Source organism: Botrytis porri (genome assembly GCF_014898465.1).
Source record: "Botrytis porri strain MUCL 3234 chromosome Unknown BPOR_006, whole genome shotgun sequence".
NCBI lineage: Eukaryota > Fungi > Ascomycota > Leotiomycetes > Helotiales > Sclerotiniaceae > Botrytis > Botrytis porri.
The window spans coordinates 2,027,480-2,039,147 of NW_024066080.1; the positions used below are offsets into that span (position 1 = coordinate 2,027,480).

The window sequence follows — 11,668 nt, forward strand, 5'->3', positions numbered from 1 at the left end:
AGGGATTGGGGGTAGGATAGGCAGAGTCATGGATTATGGCACGGTTTATAGAGTCTAATCAGGCATTGGTTAATATTAGCGGTGGTAATCTGAGTTTGTGCCATATCTTTGGATCAGATCAAGGGGATCAATGTCCGTTAATCGAGGCGCATAGACTTTGAGGCAGTGTAAACAGTATGTCTTTTTGTAGAATTAAGCCGTTAAAATAAAGTCAATTCTTCTGCACAATGAGAGATGTAAATTGTATACCCAATTTAAGGTGTCATAGCAATGTTTGATGTGTTAATCGAATATGACAAGCAAACAGCACTCCACTCCAATGTTGAATATTCATGATTTCATTTTTGTATCCTTTTAATTACACCACAGCAATACGTGGTATCCTAATACTTCAAAGTTCCTCAATCCCTGCCTTCTTCCCCTCCTTCATCTTCCTATCACCATCAGCATCTTTCTCCTCGACTTCACTCTCACTTTCGCTTCCCCTCTCCCCATCCCTCGTTTCTTCCAAAACGCCCAGTCCCAAGTTCATCTCCACATAACTCTCTCCCTCTTTCACATCCTCCAATTTCCTATCTTCTCCTTTCTCAATCTTCTTCATCAATTCCTCATTCGCTTCTTTCATCTGTTTTAGAAAATCAGGAAGATTATTCAGACCTTCTGAAGCACCAAATCCGTTAAGTGTGGATACACGCATGACGGGACGAGCATTCAGAGGACGGATCATGGGAATCTCATCATCGGAGTCGTCTTCAGAAGAGGGTTCTGATGATGAAGTTTCGGCTTCGGATGATGTGTTGGCCTGGGATGATGCGGGAGATGAGGATTTAGGTGGGTTTGTTGATGGTTTGGAGACGGATGTGGATGGTGAAGTGGTGTTTGGGGAGGTTTTTCCAAGAGCGGTACGTTTTCTCGAGGGAAGTTTGGCGTCGAGGATTTTTCGAGTGAGCGTGGATTCGGTGTCCATTGCTTCTGTGGGAGGGGAGGAGCGTTTTGCTGACATGGTGATTAGGTATATCAGGTGAGTTATTGGGTTTGAGATATGGAGTGGACGTTTTGGAGAGTCTCAGCTCAGTATTGTGTCTCAGTGATAGGACCCAATGGTAGACCCGGGATACAAAAGATTGGTTAATGAAAGTCTCAAACCTATATATTCTCGTGAGTATTAGAACTTTTGATAGGTAATGGATCCAGAAGACCAGGGTACAAAGCAGGGCTTATGTGATACTGGAGTTTTGTTTGGATAGAGGTAGAATAGAATATGTATTGCAAGAGTCCAAAAGGAATTCTGACACTATTCTGATTGGAATCTTGTGATAACAATCCAGCAACAATAAATAATTGGTTTCTGTAAAGTGATTTGATGATTTAATTTGGAGTGATCGTCACCAAAAAAAAAAAACCAAATATTGAAATCTTCCCAATCATTTCTCACCGCCAAATATTGCCTTGACCCACGTGATCCCACTCCCGGCCACTCACCGGGCGTGTTTTACTTTTCCCTGACCGCGCCGCATGTCAGGCCTGCAATTCTGCACAACCAATTGAACCAATGTGAAAGGCCAAATGAACATTGCAAGGGGAAGCTACTCTTTGCGAGGGCCGTTCGGGCGCTTGTTTCAGGGTTTCATCCTGAATCCACTGCTTCAGATGTGATCTGCTGTGCATTCTCTTGGCGCCACTGTTACTTCACCACTTCATCCTTTGTACAATAATACGGGCTGCTTTCTCTTTCATCCTCTCCACCACCCCTTTCTATTCATCCCACCCTTAGCTTTGTCAATCTCTTGGTATCTTGTTGTTTCTTTCTCGAGAGCGGTAACAGCAGTCGAGTGTCCCATTACAACCTCAAAAGTTTTAATATTACACATACCATTTATACAATATGGCTTTACGACCATCACTCATTACACGAGGAATTTCCACCTCCGGCCCAAGCGATACTGGATCTCCTGCTCGCGACGATGCAAAGAAGAATATGCTGAAAGCAATGCGTCCATTGCCGACGCAACATTATTGGAATATATATTTCGATAGGTCAGTGCTTCTCTTTATGGGATGTGTGGATTCCGTCGGGTATTGGATTGAGTACAATTGCTAACACGCTACCAAATAGACAACAGAAGGATCAAAAGCCTGCCGCAGATGGAAGCTATACTGCTACCCTTGACAAGCTTCCTACGCAAGTTGAATCCATTCAGGACTTTTGGCGTTATTGCAACAATACCCCGTTCGATCAGATTAAAATGAGAGAATCGATTTATTTGTTCAAACAAGGATTCCAGCCAGTATGGGAAGATAGAAGGAATATCAATGGAGGTAGTTGGACATTTAGGGTTCCTAAGCAAAATGGTCCGGACTTTTTCACTAGAGTTCAATTGATGGCTATAGGGGAGAAGCTTCAAGGCTGTTTAGAATCAGGTAAGCGGGCTTACACGAATCCCTCGGTTGAAAAAATACCAGCCCCTTTATACAGGCAGCTGGAATCGGAATATGGGTGAGAGTCAAAAATATCCAATTTTTGGTCTCCACAACGTCTGAGTGTCCCTTGAACAAGCGTTCTAGGCCACGGGCTGGAAGTGTGAAAGGCTATGGATGGAACGCTACTGGAAATAAATACTAACATACGAATAGGCGATCAGCTTTGTGGTGTTGGACTCTCCGTACGTTTCAATTCTCACCTTATCTCAATCTGGCACCGTGATGCCTCGAAACAGAAATCCATCGATGCGTTACTCGCTACAGTTATGGAGGAACTTCCCCAAGAACTGAAACCCAAGCCCGACAATTTCTTCTACAAGAAACACTCAGATCACGCCGGATTCAAAGCTCCACCAGCGGAAAGTACATCCGAGTCCGCACAGACTGAGTCTACTGCACCTAAAATTCAGACGGAGGTTCCAGCGGTTTAGACTAGCTGTTTCATTCATGATATCATGGGAATTATATGGGAATTGGCGTCACAAATATCATTTAAGGTCAGATAATGAAAATTATCCACGAGGTGGAAAGGTCTTTTTGTCGGATAGGACCAGATTTTGCATAATCTTGTCGGCGTTTGTACTAAGAGCAATCAGCTAAATAAATGGAATATGTACAACAAACCAATGCTTCGCTAGACTCCTATCTCCCAGTGTATGTGACTCCGTCAAGGGTAATTTCAATCCAATCCCAAATGTCATGCCAGGAATGCCACCAAAAAATTATGTCCCAAAACTCCACGTGCGCCAAGTGCTCAAGATCGCTCATCATATGTCAAATTGACCCATTCAACCACCCGTCACCTCCACATCCCTGCCCTCCTCATGACATCTTCAAACTCATCTCTCTCCACGCCCTTCCCAACTCCCTGCCCACCATTCGCCTCCAACAACATACTAACCAGCAACTCCTCATCTACATCCTCCTTCAACACCCTCGCAACCCTCTTCAACGTCGCCAATGTAATTTTTCCCATATCCTCGCCGCCTCCACTGCTGCCCTTCTTCTGCCCAGCATTTGAAAACAGTCGGAACGCATCATCTACATCTTTTTTATGTGAATCCGATGTACGAGTCCGGGAATGAAATTTAATAGCGCAGATGGCAACGAAATGTCGATAGACTGTAAAGCCTTCGTCTTCTGGGTCGAGAATGCTGTGGTATTCGCGGAGTTCGGAGGGGGTGGGGGTTAGTCCTAGGGCGCTGTTTCAGAGTTAGTATGCAACTCTGTTGCAAGAAATATTGATGTCTATGCTATGAATCGAGCAGAAAAAGGAACGCTCTAGAAAACCCGATAGCAATGGCACATACATCAACGCTCTCCTCACATCACCCATAGCAATAACACCCTCCTTCTCGCCCTCCATCTTTTGTGAAAATAATGAAAATGCTTCTTTTATCTCTGTTTCTTCCGCAGCGGTAATATTGTGTTCTTTAGCTAGCTTGGACCGCGGTCCAGCTGCTGGCGCAGAGGTATCTTTGCGTTTTGCTGGCTGGGGCTTTTGTTAGTCATTCGTTAGATTTGGGAAATGAGGAGGAGGGGTAATACCATTTCGTATACCAAGCAATATAATAACAAGTTGCGCAAAGAATATTTTTATGAAAAGGCAACCTGGGTTGGAGGATAAAATAAAATCGCGAGTTTCATCTGGATATTGATAAAGTTCGCCCGCTACATGCATGACGCGAAGGCCTTATTGACGAGGCTGAGGTGGACCGCTCTGGATTGACCAATCGGCTTTACTTTAATCAGACTAGCTCATCACTAGCGCAGAAACTAGTGAGCCGTATGAAAACCTCGAAATTTTTCTCTCAGAATTCATTTCCTTCTTTACTAAGTACACAATGGTATTCATTCACGTAGAGAATATCCTTCAAGCAATGAGATCCTCAGCAAGCATGGAGAACAATTGATTATTATTCTTCTTCTTCAAGACAGGTAGGTATTCTTCATTCAGCACATCATCATTTCTACTCTTCTTCGAACAGAAGAACCCCCCCAACATCCGCTTCAAAATATTGCTAGAGCTTGCCGAGTCTCAACCCAGAGCGAGCAAGTGTGGACAGTGAAGCAAGAATAAAACCCGGGTCACGATTTTGATTCTTCGAGACTTTTCCTTGAGGTATCCTGACTATGAGACTCGTCGATGAGTTTTGTGTTCGGTTCCTTTGGGAGACATTGGGTATTTGGTGGGATAAGTTTGAGGACTTGGGAGGGAGGGTGGTTTAGGTCGACTAGGTTATGCAATAAATTTACATTTATATCTTTTGAATACTGTTTTGTTGCTTGGCTGTGATGTTTATTTAATGTGAGTTGTCTTCTGTAAAGTTTATGGATGGCCAAGCTGGTCATCAACAATGATATGGCCAGCTTCATATCTGGACTTTGGATCTTGATATTGCAGAGTCTATTTGTTCATGCGACATAAACAATTATTAGCTACGCTGTATTGTGAGACACTGTATTGCTATCAGTGTGCGTGTCTTCTTCGGTCATTCCACCAATCCATATACTTCCACTATTTCAGGATTACATCTTCATGATATCAAAAGCACCGCAAGCGCATGATGGCTTTTTGTCACCATCATCCCTATTCTTGATTCCCGTAGTATTGAGTACCCATCCAGCCGTTTTGGATGTCTTCGTAGCTAGCCTACCTCTGGGTGATACTAAGTAAGCGAAAGCAGTTATCAGGCAAAATTAACAGTTTGGCACCAGGCGCTGTGATCCTCGCTCTCATATATAGTATACCAACTCGAAATCATAACCAAGAATTTATCTTTTAAACTCTGCAACTCCTTGAATGTCTTGTTAGTGCGACAGCTTTCTGTTATTTGCACGGATGCCTCTGCCTTTTCGTTTGTGCAGCCTCGAATAACTGTATCTTGAATCGCAGACGTCGAGTAAATCGATCCACGTCGCACTTTCTAGGAATAAATCGTAAGGGACTCATGCTACCTGTGCTAGATAGACTACCCCCATGAATCAAAATTTACTAGTGACGAATTCATGATCTGAAAATACATGTTCGACAGTAGTGAATTTGCTTGAAAGTGGGGACACATGAACCTGCCAAAAAAAAAATGCCTCTCGACACTATGAGAAGTCCATACTACTGCTGCGCAGACTTCAGAAATAGACAAAAAGTAAGCAACGGAATGGAAAGGTTGGCTAAAACTGTCTACCCAAATCCAAATCATCAAAAGAAGACCAAAAATAAATAAAGCGAGCTTCAGGATGACAAAAGGATAACGTCGACTTTGTTATCCTCCCAGGTGCGTGGTCTGTAGCTGCCTGTGGCTAATATCCTCGACCTCGTTTTATGGTAGTTGATGTAATCGCTCTACCACTTGCACCAGAAGCGGATTATTAGTTATAAGTTGCGAAGTTGTTTGGATATATATTAACGAGGGGCAATCGGGAAGGGAAGTTTCTATTGGTTGAATCATGGCATCTTGAAGTGAATATTGAGTATGGGATGTTTTCGGCTTGTCCATTACTTCTAACTTCTAGATATTTATCATTACAATTTCTCCTCGGTCTGGCACTTCTTAGTTGTGGGTACATAGAATGCCTATTACATGTTCATATCGATGAGTTATCTAACAATACAGCCTACCACGATTCAGCATGTCTGTCTCCAATCTTTCCAATCTTTCTACCACAGTCGCTTCTTCATCTTTCGATTCTCCTTCCGCAAATCTTTCTCTATCTGAATCTGCGTCTCCATTTCCTCCCATTGACTCGATTTCCATCCTTTCAGATTTACTCTGACATATACTACTTCATATCCCGCCAGCGATTCTTTCATTTCTTGAAGCTGTGTCAAATATTCACTCCACTATCCATACAAAATTCCCTCAAAACTTGTACCCGCCGCCTGGCCAGTCATGACAAGTGATTCTGCGTTATCCTGCGCACATGACTTCTTTTCAAATCCTTCTTCGCAAGCTCTGGGACATATCCAGTAGCAGGCATCGGGTAAGGTGTAACATACTTCGTCAGCTGGAATCGCTATCTTGTCGCCGGTGTGGCCGCAGATGTGGAATTTGATGACGTCGCGATAGTATGTGTTGAAGACTTTGTAAACGCTACCGACTAGGATTTGCTTTTTTGCCGTCGGTGTGTATTTACGAGGTTGAGGAGTAACGGGTGAAGGTGCATCACAGTTCAGAAGGTATTTCATTGATCCGTGAGCATATTGTGGAGGCGGTGAGGAACTCATGTCTTGGGAAGAGTCTTGTAGTATAACGTCGAGATTCGGAGGAGAAATTTGTACAAGGAGACTTAGTGGCTTACATCGAGTATACTACAGAATGGAAGTTGACACAGCAAGTTCTAAGTAACATTCATAAGTGCTCAAGCTTTACCATTCATAATAGCCTCTATCATTATGATTGAGTATTGGTAGATTCTCACAGTGATCCCACGTCATAATACTGAATATATAATTCTTTGTCATAAAGTAAAACTAAGGTAAATCATTGCCCCCCTCCTGTTTCAAAAACTTAAAATTATTTCGATTTGTATCAAGCAATCATTCTCATGCTTTGACTTGATATGAGAAAAACATCTCCTTTATTATATACTCGAAGTTTTCGGTAGAATAATAAAAACAATCATTCCATTGATAGGCTTTGGAATACTCTCTGATTCCACGAAAAAGAATCTTGGTTGTAAGAAACTAACTTGAGAAGAATGGATCAAACTCATTCTCATCTAAGCCCGTTATTCTAACTCTCTGGTGCTCTGCTGGGGAAAGGTTTGAATTATCTTCATGTTTTCGGCTCTGCACCCGATTATCCCCTTTGACAAGATGAAGAGACTGGAGCTGTTGAAGTTTGCTCTGATTTTCAATCATTCTCTGAAACTAGACTACTCTTAGTTTTGGTTCAGGGGCCACCTCGCCATCTCGAAATTCATAATCTCTGCGTCCGATACGAATCCATTCGTCCCAGAGCACTTGAAAACAATGACACGTTACGGCTTCCCATTTCGATCGAGCTTATCCTCTATAAGCCCAATAATGATGTTACAGCCCCAGCATTTTGTATCGACGATACAGCTTTCAGCTTTTTTGAGCATGTATGTGGGACGAAGTGAATCCTCGCGAAAGGGGTCTGAGGCATACAAAGTTTTGATGTTAAGATATCAGTGAGACATTGTCATGATGTATCTGACTGTCAAAAGTGGAAAAAATCCTCTACGAATGATTCATATACCATATATGCACATATATTCATACCATTTTTGGAACAGGAATAGTCTGATCATGTTGGGTTTTTGTAAAGTCAGGCTTGTTTATTTCTCTATTCCTCCTAAGAAATCCTTAACATAAGAGACCAATAGGAGTCAACCAAATCCTTCTCGCGGAAAAACGCTCTCTCCAAATTTCATCTCCCTTTCAGATCACGTGGAGCTCAGCCCAAAGGCTCTGAATATGAGCGCCCCATCAATGAGTTATGACCCTGCTCGTTGTTGGGCGAAAAGCTACTTGAGCGTACCATCTGCGAGGAGCGGGTTTGCAAAGGCGATTCTGATGCCACTCCTGCTGTTCTTTCTCGTCGTCGTATTTGCCGTTCTCCTCGTTTCACTTGCCCCTCTTTGTTCTGCTGCTGCTATTCTGTTTCATTCTCGAGTACAATCGATCGTACTCCTAAAATGACACGCATAATCCGCCGGGTGTCAAAAAGGGGAGGATTATTGTCGCTGTCGGAAAATCCATCTTCGAACAGCATGCCCTTTCCTATCCACAGTTTTGATAGCTGAGTATTGAGGATCTCATGAAATCGTTCCCTGTCTATGGCACGCTTGAGTTTTTCGGACTGGAATTTAACCGTGCGACAACGTGCACACTCGTCGTAGTTATTGCAGAGCGATTTCTCAAGGGTGTACTTACGGCGCGGACGGTGCTCGGAAGCTTCAAGTTCGAGGCATCGGGATTCCCCGCAGAGGTTAAATACAATGTAGAAAATATTATCCCGAGGTTTGTTACTACAATAACTGCCATTTCTCACTTCATCATTGAGTGCGAGATGGTTGGATGGGGGAGGGTTTGGTTGGCCATAAGGAGGGGCCATTTGAGTGGAGTAGCCAGGATTGGATAGTTGATATTTGGGTGGACTGCGGGGCGAGGTAATAGCAGGTAGAGAGGCATAGTTAATAGCATGATACTTTGACATCGCGTGTATGCGACAGGTTGAGTTCCAATGGTTTAAGATTTGTGTATGTAGGATAGCTATGTCATTAGCCCCGAGGAATAGTATAGAAAGCAGCAAAACTTACTCGACGTGAATTCTAGGATTAACAGTTGAGAGCAAGCCAACAAATGATGAGAGCTAGGTAGAGTCGCAGATGAATCAATAGAGATGTGAAAATGTATGGATTCCACACGATAATGTTGTAAGTATTGGTCGCTTGAAACTTTTCCACGGTATGATGTAATGATGTAGAAGAACTTTGAAGAACAAGTCTGAGGTGGGAAATCTTAAGGCTCTTAACCACATGGAACTAGTGTACTACAATTACTCACATGGGGCATCTTTGTATGAATCTCTCAATATCCTTGGTGTTTAGTTAGTCGAAGAGTCTTTTTCGTCACTGAACAGTCATATATCATACAATGACAAATCGACCGTTAATTCAACTTCTGTGTCATGTATGACAATGTACTCATTGAAAATGATTCCCCATGAATCAGTATCTGAATTCTACACATGCAGACCATACTCATTGAGTGATTTTTAACTTAGTCTGAATATATAAGAATACAAAAAGTCTCTCTGAGCTTAAACGATACATTCATTTGGGCCCAGGGAGTTTCAGATTTCTGTCCAGTCAGAATTCAATATCGACTATTCCTATACTGTTTGGAGGGAACTTCGAGCGTTCAAGAATAATACCAGATGATGGCGTGATTACTCATCGTTGGAAACGAGCAGTTTATGAATTCTAGGAGCTCAGCATGGGTCACAACCTGTACAAGATCTGTTTGGACATCACTTCCACTTTCTGCCAAAGCTGCCATGATATGGAGATATTGCAACCTTTGCAGTACCCCTGGGAACAACGGTTGCATCTTTCTTTAAACTTGTTTTCTTTTACTCCTGGGCCATCCAAAGAAAATAAACGGCTCCATATGATGAACCTGCAACAACCTCGAACCCTCACCAGCTTTAATGATCCAATGATCTCCATACAATAGAGGAGCAATCTCCTCATACTGATATTCAGTAACCATCCATTGTCCATGGAGAGGCAGAGAAAAGACACCTTTTTGGTCCTATAATTTGGGCGATACATCGCCACCATAGTAGCCAGTCTCGAGCGGGCGTCGTATGAAGCGTCCGCAGAAATAGGTACCGGCGAATAGTCTGATGGTTTGCGAGCTTAACATCCTACCCAGTAAGGGGCAGGTTGAGTATTAGATGTTGGACTTATTGTTGGGTTCTCTGCCATCTGCCACCATGTCAATCAAATTGGGTTGCACGTGTTATGAACAACTGAGCAGTCGCATATTCATGATTGATGAAGGTACTTCAGATCACTTAACATCGTAGTAGTATGATTACACATTTCTCAACTAGATCTGAGCTTCGAATAACTTGATACAAATCATCTTGATAACAGATGATTTTCCATGGCTCTCAAATGCGGAAGTCTATCTGGCAAAGGATTCACACATGTCCTCAAAGTTCTTGAACTTATGATTATACCGGTCACTTACCTTGATCTCAAGGCTTACTTGGAAAAAAGGACTCTAATCTCGTACTCGTTAAATACTTCACACTTGCAGACTAGTTAAAAGTTCGACCAATAATCCTGCCTGAGATGTACCTTCCCTTAATAGTTTTTGTTTAAAGTGGGTGCCCTTCTCAATAACAAAAAAAGAAGTGTGTGGTCAAGCCCCGGAATTGGTTGATAAGAAAGTTATATACATACCACGTCTCAATCTGCTCACTAACCATGAGGCTTCTTCTCTTGACAGTGGCGGAATTCAGACTATCAAGAGCAACATAGTAAGTGCTGGGGTATCTGAACACTGCGAACACAAACGAAACGAAACTACGAGAACAAGTGCTGTTATTCAAGGAATAAAACTACGAGACCAATTGCTGTTATTCCATGTTAGCGAAATTCATTGAAGCTGTAGGGTGAAAAGTGATGAGCTTGACCACCGCACTATGTCATTTGTTTTGATTATTTCGTGCATAGATTGAATTATAAAATCAACTTAAAGCCCTGCGTCAAGGTGCTGGGAGGGGAGGAAGAGGTAAAGGTAGATATGGGAGGTGTTGGGGAGGAAAGAGCTATGAGACGATGCGGGTATGATGTGGAGCAACCTTATAAATCCCTGAATGCATACCTCAGTAAGTAGATGGTTCAAATGGAGAAAACAAACTTTCAACACCTTGGAAAAGAAAGCTTCGATGTACCTAAACTACACAGTAGGTGACTATTAAAATGTTGTTCCTGTGCCGTCCCGACATTCATATTCTATTGTCCAAATTCAAATGAATGCAAAATCTAGATAATACAACCGAATAGGTGGCTTCCAATCCTAGAACAGCGACTTCCTCCTTTGAGTGTAGACAGACAGAATACTGGATGACAAAATTCATTGTCGGAAAGGGCTCTTATACATGCATAGAGGGTAAAGAGATATAGGATCTTGTATTTCATTTGGCAAGCGAATACCAGAACATGATACTTCAAGTGAAACGGAAATGGAAACTCAAAAATTGCTTTTGAAGATTCACACCAGAAAGTTTTAAGTCACACTTGTGAGCTCAGAATTGACTTTGAGTTGAGGACATTGCATTCATCAATTTGACTAAACATCCGTACATAGTTCGAAGAACTGTAGCTAATAGATGCGTTTTCACTCAGTTATCTTTGCCACACAGACTTCTAAAGGAATAAGACTATCCCCATGATGCTATATAGATTCAATGCTTCATCTACCTTCAGATTTCTCAAGTTTCGTTGGGATTGTGAATAGTGATAGGGGTACTATCGTTCTCCCATGGGGAAGTTATACAGAAAAAAGTAGCACAATCCTCAGAGTCCCAGAGTATCAAACAGTCCGGACTGCAGTCCAACAACATAAGTTCTGAACGTCTACAAATAGTTAGAAATCTGAAAATAGTTCAATATTCCAATCAAAGTCGAAGTCTCACACGATTTG

At 42.3% G+C, this 11,668-nt stretch overlaps 4 protein-coding genes across 4 annotated transcripts; 1 reads left to right on the top strand and 3 right to left on the bottom strand.

Moving 5' to 3' along the window:
* Positions 1 to 391: 391 nt before the first annotated feature.
* On the bottom strand, positions 392 to 1,003 carry EAF01_005119 (uncharacterized protein; the record flags this gene model as incomplete). Its single annotated transcript, XM_038913374.1, has 1 exon — positions 392 to 1,003. One exon carries the CDS (start codon positions 1,001 to 1,003, stop codon positions 392 to 394), a length of 612 nt encoding a protein of 203 aa, XP_038771460.1.
* Positions 1,004 to 1,436: 433 nt separating this feature from the next.
* EAF01_005120 (uncharacterized protein) lies at positions 1,437 to 3,104 on the top strand. The gene is made up of 3 exons (XM_038913375.1): positions 1,437 to 2,037; positions 2,117 to 2,421; positions 2,635 to 3,104. The coding sequence occupies exons 1-3, from the start codon at positions 1,886 to 1,888 to the stop codon at positions 2,910 to 2,912; spliced, it is 735 nt and encodes a 244-aa protein (XP_038771461.1). The 5' UTR covers positions 1,437 to 1,885; the 3' UTR covers positions 2,913 to 3,104.
* A 176-nt stretch (positions 3,105 to 3,280) lies between these two features.
* Positions 3,281 to 4,032, bottom strand: EAF01_005121 (uncharacterized protein; the record flags this gene model as incomplete). Its single annotated transcript, XM_038913376.1, has 3 exons — positions 3,281 to 3,683; positions 3,792 to 3,973; positions 4,030 to 4,032. 3 exons carry the CDS (start codon positions 4,030 to 4,032, stop codon positions 3,281 to 3,283), a joined length of 588 nt encoding a protein of 195 aa, XP_038771462.1.
* Positions 4,033 to 8,099: 4,067 nt separating this feature from the next.
* On the bottom strand, positions 8,100 to 8,663 carry EAF01_005122 (uncharacterized protein; the record flags this gene model as incomplete). Its single annotated transcript, XM_038913377.1, has 1 exon — positions 8,100 to 8,663. One exon carries the CDS (start codon positions 8,661 to 8,663, stop codon positions 8,100 to 8,102), a length of 564 nt encoding a protein of 187 aa, XP_038771463.1.
* Between the last annotated feature and the right edge of the window lie 3,005 nt (positions 8,664 to 11,668).